This window comes from Canis lupus, chromosome 3 (assembly GCF_011100685.1).
Source record: "Canis lupus familiaris isolate Mischka breed German Shepherd chromosome 3, alternate assembly UU_Cfam_GSD_1.0, whole genome shotgun sequence".
Classification (NCBI taxonomy): Eukaryota; Metazoa; Chordata; class Mammalia; order Carnivora; family Canidae; genus Canis; species Canis lupus.
This window is the reverse complement of record NC_049224.1, coordinates 54,303,258-54,316,831: the sequence shown is the minus strand read 5'-3', so window position 1 is coordinate 54,316,831 and position 13,574 is coordinate 54,303,258. Positions and strand designations below refer to the sequence as shown.

Sequence of the window (13,574 nt, the reverse complement as noted above, 5' to 3'; positions counted from 1 at the left end):
AGACACCGTGCAGGCTCTGGCCCCCCAGGATGGGGATCTGGCAGAGGAGCATCCACACGCCCGCGGCGCTTGGCAGGGGACGAGGTTCCAGAGCGCAGTTGGTACAGGGCTGCTCCGCGGCAGTCGGGCGAGGCCAGGAGGTTGCATCTGCATATCCCTCTCTGGATGTACAGTCTCTGGATCCCTCCCCTGAACTCTGGAGAAGTGGTTCCAGCGGTAGGGAGAATTAGGTTTAGTGCTTGCCACCGCTCCGACCTGGGTATCCCGGGACTCCCGAGTCCTCCGAGGTCTTGTTCGAGACTACATTTCCCAGAAGGCCGCGCGGTGATTGAAAGTTCTATCAGCCTATGGACGGACAAGGCTTCTGGTCGCGGAAAACGAGGAGCCAATGGTAAGGGGAGAGGGGCGGTGTTTTCCGGCTGCGGGCTGCCGAGCCCACAGTCCCACCTGTGTCCCCTCAGCCCTGTCACGAATCCGGGTCGGGTCCAGGGAGGGACCACCTCCGCGTTGTGGGCCGGGTGCGGCTCGGCGGTGGAAGACTCTCACTTCCTGCTCCATCCCCGGCCAGGCCCCGGGGCGGTGAGTGATGCGGGGAAGGAGACAGCGGCGGTAGCCTGGGAGCGGCTGAGGGGCGTGGAGGGGACTCGCCCGCTGCCGCGGTGTGGTCCCGGCCAGGTCTCCGCGCTCTCCTTTCGGAGCCCGCGGGGTCTGCTGAAGAGTGGGGAGAGGTAGCTGCGGCTTTCTGTGCCGTCGTCGGGATAGCCCATCCTCTGGATCAGTGTTCTTGCCCTCGGTGGTGGTCCCCGGCTTCAGCTTCGGACTGTGTGACCCTGTGACCGCGGCGCCCTGATTAGGGCCTGCAGCACTGCGGGGCGGGGGGGGGGGGTGCCGGTGTCGGCCCACCCCCGCCGTCATGTCCCTATTAATAACCCCAGCGAACAAGCCGGGGCTGCTCACAATGGCAGTCACAGAACCTCTGTGTTCTGGGGCCTGCGGGGTCACCTGGCGGGGTTGGGGGGGCGGGGCAGGAGAAGGCGGGAGGAGCAAGGTTTCTGTGACTCTCTCCCCCTCAGTCCGTCTCCTGCAAGTAAGCCCTGCATTTATGTTTCCTAATGGATGTAGAAATAAAATTTATGCTCAAAACTTAGCTTTTTTTTTTTTGTACCTTCTAATGATATTATTTTAATCTAGAGAGATGAAATGTATCCTTGTGGTTTTTAGGTCCTTAAAAACTCAGTACTTTATAAATGACCCAACAGCAATGTGTGGATATGCATAAATGTTTCCATAAAAAGGGTGGGTGTCTTCTAGGAATACCCAGGTGCTTTGATTGGCGAAACAAAAAAAAAGGGAGGAGATGCGGAGAAAGACTCCAGCATCCTCACTCCAGTCTGGTTGGTCCATGGTCCAGTGAAATGCAGAATTTTTAGTAACAGGTTCAGCTGGCTGACTTGTGTTTGTTTCTATTGGAAACTCTTTAAGCCATCCCCACCCACAAAAAACCCCAAACAAAACCAAAACCCCCCCAAACATTATGTTTCTCTGATTCCTAATGTCTTACAACATATAACTGAATAAATTACTGACCCATCCAGTAATCTGACCATTGCCCTCCAAAAAATTAAAAAAAAAAAAGGTTTATTTATTTATTCATGAGAGGCACACAGAGAGGCAGAGACATAGGCAGAGGGAAGGGCAGGCTCCCTAGAGGGAGCCGGATGCAGGACTCAATCCCAGGACCCTGGATCATGACCTGAGCCAAAGGCAGACACTCAACCACTGAGCCACCCACACATCCCCAAACAATTTTTTCTTGACACTGCTATCAGTTTTATCAATGTGTTAGTGCTTGTTTTCAGGCCCTATGGGTTTTGTTTTGTGCTTTTTTTGATTAAATTTTATTCTATTTTCCAGCATATCCATGTCCTTTTAGATCTCATTTCTGATTCCATTAAACCTTGAAATAGAATGGTACCCAGGGTCATTCCCTTTGGGGCTCTGCATAGTCTATTCCTTGAGGTTGACACCCAATCTACAAGCCAGGAAAAGTCGGCTGTCCTCATAACTAATATGAGTATAATGAAGTCTGAAGTCCACCATTTGCTGGCTTGCTGGGGAAAATGTTGTTGGAGAGCTTTTCACAAATCAAGTCATTGTCCCATGTTCTCTTCTTTATCTTGTCCATCATGCACAATTTATTCCTCAAAAAGCTAATGTTTGCCAACTGAGGGTTCTGTAGATGTGTTTGGGAGCTCCAGCCCTCACTTAGTGTTGTGAGTGTTGGCCAAGGTAAGGATGATATAAACAAAGAAAAAGAAAAGCAACCCTTCTGTGGTTGATAGAATTTACCTCATTGCTATTCTAGGCTGGGGGGTGGGGGTTGGTTCTTTGGGTGTACTGGGGCTGTCCTTTGGTTTTGAGACAATGGTTAGAATGTCCAGAGAGCTTTCGATGCATACTGAGGTCTCTTGCTTTAGGAACTGATGACTCTCAATGATGTGGCTGGGGACTTCAGGGAAGAGTGGGTTACCTGGACACCGCTTAGAGAATTCTCTTCAAGGATACCACCCAACACAGTTAGAAGAATGGGCTCTCAGAGGGTAAGGATGCTACTCCCCTTTAGATTTAAGACTTAGGTTTGTGAGAGGGTCCAGGTCTGAGTGGTCTCTAGGGATGTTGGTCTCTTAGAGCTCCAGATATCTGTGAGAGTATTTGTTGCCTCCCTGGCAGAAAAAGACTAACTTCCACTTTTTTTTTTTTTTTGGAATGACTTCCATTTTTATGGCACTTTCTCGCTTATATATATCTTTGACATTTATTGTCTTGTTAATATCTCACCCTAACCCTTTGATGTGGGTATTATAATCTCCCTCTTTCAGGTCAGGACAGAGACTCAAAGTTAAGTGGCAGAGGTGAGAGTCCAATCCAGGTCTTTGTGGCAAAGGAGGAGGGAGCTGTGTTTTTTTCTGTCACTTAGAAAACAAACAAACAAAACAAATCTCCAGTGCTCTTCCTAAAATACAATGGCTACCCCTTCTCCTTGCTTTACTTCATATACACTCCTTGAAGAAAAAGGGAGACAAAATGAAAACAAAACAAAACAAATCCCACTCCATGCCACTACTGAAGAGTTCCTATCCTTCCAGCCATTGTTTTAAGTATATTAACAAAAACAAAAGGAAAAAATGGGGATTGTACTGCAAGTGCAGTTGTGCATCTCACTTTTTTACATATTGTGTTGTGAATATATTTTAGACAATAATAATAGACAACATTTTTTCTATACATTGCTTAAAATAACCACTTAGTATTTTATTATATGGAATATAATAACTTATATGAGGTTGAACCTCATATTTAACCATCTTTTAAACTACCTTTTTAACTTATACAATCGTAATTTCGTATGGCTCAATCAAATATGATTATTCCTTTTTCATGGAATGTTTAGGTCATTTCCAGATCCTTTCCAGTTTTGTGATAAACATCTCTTAGCTAACTGTCTTTCTTTTTTAGGTTTTGTTTATTAAAGTATAGTTAGTTAATAATTAGCTAATGTATCTTTTGCACAACTTTTTTTTTTAAGATTTATTTATTTAAAAAAAGATTTATTTATTTTTTTGTAATCTCTGCCCCCTATGTGGGGGGTCAAACTCACAACCCTGAGATCAAGAGTCACCTACTTTTTCAACTGAACCAACCAGGTGTCCCACAACTTTTTTTATTATTATTATTTTTTCATTTCCTTAGAATTCCCAGAATTAGAATTGCTGGATCAAAGAGTCTGGGTTAAATAATAGTGACAGCTAACATTTATTGAGGACTTACCACTTAATCCTTGCAACAACACTATGAGGTAGGCCTTATCATTATCCTTGTTCTACAGATGAAGACCCTGAGACACAGAGAGTTTAAGTAAGTTTCCTGAGGTCACACAGCTAGTAAGATGAAGGGTTAAGGTTGAAACTTAGGCAGTTTGCATTCTTTACCTCCATACTATATTGTCTAACTGTATCATTGTTTTTATTTGATTTTCTTTGGTTAATGGTGAGGTTAAAGGTTTTTCATGTATTTAAAGACTGCGTGTGTATATGTGTGTGAATTGCCTATTTATGTCCTTTGCCCTTTTTTTTTTTCCCCCTTACAAGTATTTGTTTTTTTCTCATGGCTGTATTTACTGCTGCCTTCTGGGAAAAGTTTAAAGCCCAACATTATAGTTAACTTCCCTGATTCTTTCTAAGGGTGAGGTCATGGCAGCATTGTTTCTGATAAAATTATCTCTCTACATGGGTTTAGCCTTGTGCCTTCAGAAATGAATTATTGTGCTCACTCTAGAGTTTCTATCACCCAAGTCTGGTTGTTTTGTTGTTGTTTTAATGGGAGGAAAGGGGCTTTTTTCTTAGCCTTTTGGGGAGATCATCCTGTTTTATCACTCCTTTCAATGAGACCAAACATGTTAGCTTAGCGTCTCCCTGAGCTTTTCCCTCCACTTAGGGAGAGGAGAGCTTGGCTTTTTGGTCAGGCATTGTATGGTTGGCTCAGATTAACATCCTATATTCACCTTCCTGTATAGGATTTCCAGGCCAAGTATAGTCTCCCAGCTGGAGCAGAAAGAAGACCCATGGGTGCTACCACTCCAAAATTTTGAGGCAAGGAAGATCCTAAGAGAAACGCACACAGGTGAGATGTGAATATTATCCAGTGGGAAGAAATCTCACATTTCAGCCCTTGTTTAGATGAAGAACTTGGAATGCTGCCATAGACTTTTGTTCACTATTAGAAGTTTAAATCTGACTTCTTGGGCAATCAGTAATTGACCAAATAAAGTCTTCATTTAATTTTTATTTTAAGTAAACTTTATATCCCCAACATGGGGCTTGAACTCATAACCCTAAGATCAAGCAAGAGTCACTTGTTCTACCGACTAAGCCAGCCAGGTACCCCTAAAATCTTCATTTATTTTTTTAAAGATTTTTTAAAAATTTATTCATGATAGACAGACAGAGAGAGAAAGAGGCAGAGACACAGGCAGAGGGAGAAGCGGGCTCCATGCATGGAACCCAATGCGGGACTCGATCCCGGGTCTCCAGGATCACACCCTGGGCCGAAGGTGGCGCTAAACCTCTGAGCCACCCGGGCTGCCCAAAATCTTCATTTATTTATTTTTTGTTTGTTTGTTTGTTTTTAAAGATTTATTTCAGAGAGAGAATATGTGTGAACAGGAAGAGAAACAGAGAGAATCCTCATGCAGACTCCCCTCTGAGTGTAGAGCCCCACACGTGGCTCAATCCCAGGATCCTGAGATCATGACCCGAGCCAAAATCAAGAGCTGGATGTTTAACCAACAGAACCACCCAAGCACCCTTCAAGATTCATCTTAAAACAAAAAAGGTTTAGGAATTTACATTTTTCTGTAAGCTTAATGAACTTCAACAAACTTTTTACAAAATGAGAAGTGCCTGGCTGACTCAGTTGGTGGACATGTGACTCTTGGTCTCAGGGTTATGAGTTTGAGCCCCATGTTGGGTACAGAGATGACTTAGAAATAGTGTTTTTAAAAAATTAAAATAATTTAAAAAACCTTTTCACCAAATGAAAACTTTACAGAAAGTCAAATTAAATTGTCATCTGTTGCTAACGTACTAATCTCATTCTTTCTAACTGCCCTCTGATGTTTTTCCCTGATAACTGGTTAACTTTGTTCTCTGTTACTTTTGTTAATTTTTCAGACTTTGAGAATCAGGTGACAAAACTCAATCAGGACGTTTCAGAAATAGCAGAACAATGTGGAACATCGTCTGAAAGGGCCAATGAAGATATTTCTGACACTCCTGGATGGGGAGGGAACTGGGAGAGGGATCTTGAAATAGAAGGGCAACATGGAACCCTCTCCTGGAAGGAGAAGAAGCCCCTTCCACAGGAGAAGGATTTAAACAAGCTACTGGATGGATATGTAGAAAAGAAGCCTGTGTGTGCAGAATGTGGAAAAAGCTTTAACCAGAGCTCCTATCTCATAAGACACCTAAGAACCCATACTGGTGAGAGGCCTTATAAATGCATTGAGTGTGGGAAAGGCTTCAAACAGAGTTCAGACCTTGTTACCCATCGCAGAACACACACAGGAGAGAAACCCTACCAGTGCAGCGGGTGCGAGAAAAAATTCAGCGATAGCTCTACACTCATCAAACATCAGAGAACCCACACAGGTGAGAGACCCTATGAGTGCCCAGAATGTGGGAAGACTTTTGGGCGGAAGCCACACCTCATAATGCACCAAAGAACCCACACAGGAGAGAAGCCCTACACGTGTCTTGAATGCCATAAAAGCTTTAGTCGAAGCTCAAATTTCATCACCCATCAGAGGACCCACACAGGAGTGAAGCCTTACAGGTGTAGTGACTGTGGGGAGAGTTTTAGCCAGAGTTCAGACTTGGTTAAGCACCAACGAACCCACACAGGAGAAAGGCCCTTTAAGTGCCCAGAGTGTGGGAAGGGCTTTAGAGATAGTTCTCACTTTGTGGCACACATGAGTACTCACTCAGGAGAAAGGCCTTTCAGCTGTCCTTACTGCCACAAAAGTTTCAGTCAGAGCTCACATCTGGTCACACACCAGAGGACACACACAGGTGAGAGGCCATTTAAGTGTGACAACTGTGGGAAGGGATTTGCCGACAGCTCTGCCCTCATAAAACACCAACGGATCCACACAGGGGAAAGGCCCTACAAATGTGGTGAATGTGGAAAGAGCTTCAACCAGAGCTCCCACTTCATCACCCATCAAAGAATCCACTTAGGAGACAGGCCCTATCGCTGTCCCGAGTGTGGCAAAACCTTCAATCAGCGTTCCCATTTTCTCACACACCAGAGAACGCATACAGGAGAAAAACCTTTCCACTGTAGTAGATGTGACAAGAGCTTCCGTCAGAAAGCACATCTCTTATGCCATCAAAATACCCATTTGATCTAGGAAATGGTTTGTAGTGGTTCTTCTGCCACTTTCCAGATTTTCATTTCTGTTGTCTCCAGGTGCTACATATAGAGAAAGGCTAAATGTGGGTGTCAGTGGCTCAAGTTAGGCCCTGGTCTGTCCTCTGTCTTTTTCCTACACTTTAATGACAAAGATAAACCCATAGGCCACAAATAATGTTCTGAACACAAAAGGCATTCCTTCAGTGTTTTTAACTGACCTTAGGGAAATGTAAGCTTGATGGTTGATGCTTGATTACTAAAAGAGGAGTGAGATACATTATCACTATTAATGATAAGTATTTGAGATGTTTTTAAAGATTTTGTTTATTTATTCATGAGAGACACAGAGAGAGAGGCAGAGACACAGGCAGAGGGAGAAGCAGGCTCTTCCTGGGGAGCCAGATGTGGGACTCGATCCCAGGACCCTAGGATCGTGACCTGAGCCAAAGGCAGACACTCAACCACTGAGCCACCTAGGTGCCCCTAATATTTGAGATCTTATTATAAGCCCTTACAGCTGTATAAGCCTGGCTCTTAAAAAGACTCCCAATACGTTTTTTTTTCACTCTTACGACTCCATAAGGAATTCCTTAGTGCAGCCCCGTAAGCCCAGAACTTGCAAGAAATTAGATTGCAACTAAAGGATTTGGGGTGTGAACACAAAGATTTAATAAAACCAGAAAACACTCTCTGTATCCAGTGCTATGCAGACATTAGTCACCAGATGTCTCAGTGCCATGACAAGGCAGAATTCTCGTAGAGGATGTTTGTGGTCTTATGACTTCAAAGCTGAGAGAATTTCTGAAGCCCTTTGTGCAGCAGTGTATAAAGTGCTCCCACTGGAGATTTGCTGCCACCTGAGGCAGAGAAAATAACCTGCGACAAACAAGCCCAAGGGACCTGGAAGAGGACTGTAAAAATATGGGATCAAAATTGCTGGGATGTTAAATATTTCAGGGGTCCTTCCTGGCATCTAGCTGAAGGAAACAAAACTCCTGTTTTCTAATTGCCTGGGCCATGGGCTCTTTAGTCTTAAGTTAATGCAACTCTCTGATTTTTTTTTTTTTTTTTTGTAGAGTCCATTTTATGCACTAGTACATTCCTATATTTAACTGAAATAAATTGAGGGAAGGCTGTGTGTCGGAAAGAACACTGACTTCATTGAGAGGGTGAGGTGTTTGAGTGCTGGCCCCGACGTTTAATTTGGCCAGACTTTACCTTCTCTCAGCCTCTACCTTACTACCTACCTCACAAGGCTCTTGTGAGGATCTAATGTGTGCACACACACAAACACTTTGTTGTTAAATTATAAAATAATAATGTCTCTAAAGTTCAGTATTGTTGGAAATGTCTTTCCTCCAGGGAACTCTGGCTAATATTTCTCCAGGTGTCCCATGTTTCTCTCATAATAACAGATTTCTTTCTTTATCTGTTGAAAACCTAAGGCCTGCAATCACTAAACAACTCATTGTGGGTCACATAGGCAATGGAGGAGCCAAAATGTGGCTGCAAGTGTCCAACAGCACAGAAAGGACAAGCTCTGAGATTTACTAGAGTATCTCTGAGACACCCCACGTAGGACTGGATGCCCTGTATTATATGCATCAAACCATCTTAAATTTGGAGATGATGGAGGCATGTGGCCTAAGTTCCAGAGAGCCCCACAGGATCCTGTGTTGGGGAGTGGAAGGGAAAGAGCAGACAGGTGGTTAAGGAGGGAGCTGGGTGTTTCACCACCCGGAGAGAAAAGTGGTGAGCTGAAGATATTCCTCTTTCCAGCCTTCCTATGGCAATGCAGACCAAATTATCATCATTTTTTAAGATTTTATTTATTTATTCATGAGAGACACAGAGTGGCAGAGACACAGGCAGAGGGAGAAGCAAGCTCCCAGTAGGGAGCCAAATACTGGACTCCATTGCAGGACCCCAGGATCACCACCTGAGCCAAAGGCAGATGCTCAACCACTGAGCCACCCAGGTGCCTTGCAGTCCAAATTATCGTGAGCCTTGGAACAAGAGTTCCTTGTCTTCCATTATATGGGATGTGGTCAGAGTGCTGTAACTCAGGGGGATAGAACTCAGCCAACAACCTAAGCTCTTTCTTTGAAAGAGTAATTAGATTTTTAAAAATCTTGTTAATCCAGTGCAGCGGTTCTCAAAATGTGAGCCCAGACCAGTAGCATTAGTGTCACCTGGGAACTTGCTAGAAATGCACATTTTAAGTTCCCACCCCAGAGCTGCTGAATCAGAAACTCTAGGGGTGGGGCTCGGCAATGTGTGTTTTAATAAGCCCTCCAGGCGATGGTGATGCATGCCTGAGTTTGAGAACCACTGCATTAAAAGGTGTCTCTTCCATTAAAACACAGCCACAATACTATTTTTACTATTGAAAAGAAATGAACAGCATCATCAGATATTTCAGTCAATGTTCATGTGTCCTTAGTTATCTTGATTTTTACTTTCATCACTGTTTTTTAGTTTGTTTGGATCAAAATTTAAATAAGGTCTCCAAATCAATTGGTTGGTATGTTCCTTACAAGTCTTGAGCTGAAGTTCTCCCCACTCTTCCTCTCTCTGTCTCTGTTCTTTTCTTATAACTTATTTGTTTTATTTGTGTTGTTTTTAAAAATATTTTATTTATTTATTTGAGAGAGACAGTGAGAGAGCACAAGCAGGGGGAGTGGCAGAGGGAGAGGGAGAAGCAGGCTGCCTGCTGAGCAGGGAGCCTGACATGGGACTCCATCCCAGGACCCTGAGATTATGACCTGAGCCGAAGGCAGATGCTTAACTGACAGAGCCGCCCAGATGCCCCCACAGAATTCCTTCAGTTTTTAAATATTACTACCTGAATTTCAGCCTCCATGCCCTAGATTTCTGAGCTCCTTCCCAGGAGAGACTGTTTCTGGACATTTATAAATGCATAAATATCACAACTTTTCTAAGGTACTCCTTTGTTTATCTCCTGCCTAACTCCCCTCCAGTTTGTCTGGTTCTCCCATAAAACAGTGTGCTAAAGAGTTCAGTAAATACTTGAATGATTCCCTCGTCAGGGATAGAGTGCAACTTGCCAATATTATCCTGGCCTGAAGCTGGAGAGAAAACCACATCCCTATTAGGAAGGAATTATTTTGCTTCCCTTTTATGATAATATGAGTGAATACCATCTTAATTTTTTATCTACCTAAGTATTATTCTAAATTGAATACAATCTGTGTGTTAAACAACAGCAATAATTTGTAAAAATCAGATGAGAAGGTAAGGGAAAAGCCTGGCCGGCAGAGATAAGGGGTAATTTATGTGAAATCCAGGGGTACCATCTCCCAGAAGTAGAGTGTTTTGTCCAGGGGCAGGAAGTAGAACAAGAAAAGTACAGAGTTGAGTATGATACCCCACAGAAGTGACATCCTGAGAATTTTGCACTGGGTTAATGGAAGATGTCTTGGAAGGATATCCCCACAAGAAGGAGCCAATTAGGGGGACCTGGCTGGCTCAGTCTGTTAAGCCTCTGGTTCTTAATTTCAGTTCAGATCATGATCTCAGGGTTGTGGGATGGAGCCCCACGTGGTGTTCCACACTCAGTGAGAAGTCTGCATAGATTATCGCCCTCTCCCTCTGCCTCTCCCCCTGCTCAGTTTTGCTCTCTCTCGAAAATAAATGGATACATCTTTTTTTTTTTTTTTTTTAAAGCCAGTCAGAGACTTAGAGGGACACAAAAGCTGCATTATTAGATAAGCAGCATAACCCTGAACACAGTTGGGAGTGTGATGTGTGCTCATTGTCTATAATAGACCCTACATTTAGGAGGCAGGATGTGGAAGCAGCACAGAACCATACCCAGTTTCTGGTTTTGATGCAATTATTTACTAGCTGACTGTCCTTGGATGGTTCAATTGACCATTCTAGGCTTCAGTCTATCAGTTAAATCAGAAAAAGATCCTTCTGGCTGTAGCACTTTACACATCTGGGGCTCTCATAAGTCCCCAGTACTGTCTGATGTTGTGCACAGGCTGTTTTGCATGGGCACCTTCATGCTCTGAGAGGATAAAAGTAAGCATCCCACGGCCTGAGTCCCTCTCCATCTCCCACTCAGCCCTCTCTAGGTCCTGGAAGAAAGGCAAAACCTCATTGCTGGGGGTGCCTGGCTGGCTTAGTCAGGAAACCATGCAGCTCTTGATCTCAGGATCCTGAGTTCCAGCCCCACATTGAGCAAAGACCATATAGAAAAAAAAACAAAACAAACTACCCCCTACCCCCACCTCATTGCCGCCAGTAGTTAGCACACTACCTCCAAACTAAAGACCCCCCCCCAGGCTCCAGCCTCTCCTATCCCTCCTTCCTAACAGTGTTTAACAGACCCAGATCATTGGCTGGTTGTATACTACATCTGTTTCTATTACCTTGTTTTAGATGTTGTATATCTACAGATGTGACTGTCCTGGAAGATGTGATCTCCTGAGGCGCAGTGTGTGATTTGCTTTGTGGCTCTGTCTCTCACACACACACACACACACACACACACACACACACACACACCAGCCATGAGCAGGAATATTTAAATGCTATTGGTGAAAGTAGATGTAACTGACTTTCCATATTTTCTCTTTGTTTCTACCCTATGACTGGGCCATTAGCTTCTCGCACATGCTCCACACTTCTCTCCATCACTTCTAAATCCATGTCCTCACCAAACCCTAACAATCTTAACTCTCGGATTCCTCTCGAACCTATGTCAGACCTCCATCCCCACTGCCACTCCCCAGCTCCAAACAACCACCATTCTCTTTTCTGATTCCTGCCCTAGCCTCCTAGTCAATCACCCCGATTTTGTTTTGTTTTTGCTCTAATATCTCAGAGAAACCAAAGTAATCATTTAAAATCCTTAATCTACTCATATCACCCGTCTGCTTAAAAGCCTTCGGTTTCCCACTGCTTTTAGGATAAAAACCCAACTCTTTAACCAGACCTACAAGGCCCCCTTGGTCTGACACACACACCCCTCAGCCTCCTTTGATATCCCTTCTCACATTCTCTCTGTTCCTTGATCACACCAATGGGTTGTGTACATCTTAAAGCCTTGGTCCTAACTGATCCCTCCACTCAGAATGTTCCTCGCCCAAATCTTTGCTTAGGTTCCTATATATCAACCAGCTTTCAGCCTGAAACTCACCTCCTTGCAGAGACTTTCCCTGACTGTCCCCAGCTAAGTTGGTCCTCCTCTCCCCATACTCACTATCCCATTACTCTCTCTTACTGTCATCAATATCCATACACCTGTCTGAGAGTTTCCTGTTTATTGCTTGTTTTGGTAAGCTCCATGTTAAGAGGGAGCCTCTTTTCTTGCTTACCATTCTATTCCCGATACCTAAAATAGTGTCTGATATGTGGTAGGTGGTCAATAAATACTCACTGGATGGATTAAAGGATACATACTCACAAGCAATAAAATTACTGTATTGGGGCAGCCCGGGTGGCTCAGCGGTTTAGCGCCTCCTTCAGCCCAGGGCGTGATCCTGGAGACCTGGGATCGAGTCCCACATAAGGCTCCCTGTGTGGAGCCTGCTTCTCCCTCTGCCTGTGTCTCTGCCTCTCTTTCTCTCTCTGTGCCTCTCATTAATAAATAAATAAAATCTTAAAAAAAAAAAGAAAATTACTGTATTGGAAAAATAACAGTGTGAGATGAAGCTGAACAGGTGAGTGACAGAACAAAAAAGCTCTTAGTTGCTAAACTGAGGATTTCAGATAGTATTCTCTGGGAGGGGGTATCACTGATGGCCCAGTAAAAGCCAGGTATGATCAGCAGTTGAGGAATTTGATTTGACAGTTATATTAGAGGAACAGAAGGCATTGAGACAACCTATGATATAAAGTGTTCATAGCACAATGCCTGACCCATAGAAAGTCTCCAATAAACAATTTTCATCACTAAGCATCATGGCAGACACTGGGAGACACCAGAACAATAAGGCAAGATCATTAAATCTTCTTTCTACCTCAAAATAATTCTTCCTAGGGGCACCTGGGTGGCTCAGTGGTTGAGCATTTGCCTTCAACTCAAGTCATGATCCCTGGGTCCTAAGATCGAGTCCCCCATCAGGCTCCCTGCAAGAAGCCTGCTTCTCCCTCTGCCTATGTCTCTGCCTCTCTCTGTTTGTCTCTAATGAATAAAGAAATAAAACCTTAAAAAAAATCTTCCTAGACCCTGTTATTATACTCCTTCACTTTTTTGGGTCAAAACTCCACTTATATATAGCTATTCTCAGGACTGTCATGTCTAGGCTATTTAATAGGGCTTCCCACCCCCATTATGTCTTTGGCTTAGATTCCTTTTTCTCCCTTATTTGCTATATTTTGTTGGTGCTAAGTCACAAGCCTCTGCCTCTGTCCTGCTTTCTCTCTTTTTAAATTGTAAATATACCACGTGCTTTCTTTAAAAATTTCCATAAATACAGAACTACCCAAAGCAAAAAAAAAAAAAAAAAAAAAAAGGAGGGGCACCTGGCAGGGTCAGTTAGAAGAGTGTGCAACTCTTGGTCTTAAGGTTGTGGGTTTGAGCCTCATGTTGGGTATAGAGATTACTAAAAAAAAAAGTAATAAACTTACAAAAA

General features: G+C 43.7%; 1 protein-coding gene across 3 annotated transcripts; it reads left to right on the top strand.

Moving 5' to 3' along the window:
• ZNF774 (zinc finger protein 774) lies at nt 1-8,304 on the top strand. 3 transcript variants are annotated; one of them, XM_038532897.1, is made up of 4 exons: nt 1-391; nt 2,478-2,600; nt 4,574-4,680; nt 5,730-8,304. In XM_038532897.1, the coding sequence occupies exons 2-4, from the start codon at nt 2,494-2,496 to the stop codon at nt 6,965-6,967; spliced, it is 1,452 nt and encodes a 483-aa protein (XP_038388825.1). In that variant the 5' UTR covers nt 1-391; nt 2,478-2,493; the 3' UTR covers nt 6,968-8,304. The 3 variants fall into 3 exon arrangements, with proteins under 3 accessions (XP_038388825.1, XP_038388824.1, XP_038388826.1); XM_038532896.1 differs by lacking the exon at nt 1-391 and adding an exon at nt 407-579; XM_038532898.1 differs by lacking the exon at nt 1-391 and adding an exon at nt 998-1,087.
• The last annotated feature ends 5,270 nt before the right edge of the window (nt 8,305-13,574 follow it).

Excerpts from the sequence above, each read along its gene's own strand:
- ZNF774 (XM_038532897.1), top strand. The coding sequence starts at position 2,494 with ATGATGTGGCTGGGGACTTCAGGGAAGAGTGGGTTACCTGGACACCGC. Across the intron at positions 2,601-4,573 it reads GAAGAATGGGCTCTCAGAGG|GATTTCCAGGCCAAGTATAG; the intron begins GTAAGGATGCTA and ends CTTCCTGTATAG. Across the intron at positions 4,681-5,729 it reads CCTAAGAGAAACGCACACAG|ACTTTGAGAATCAGGTGACA; the intron begins GTGAGATGTGAA and ends TTAATTTTTCAG.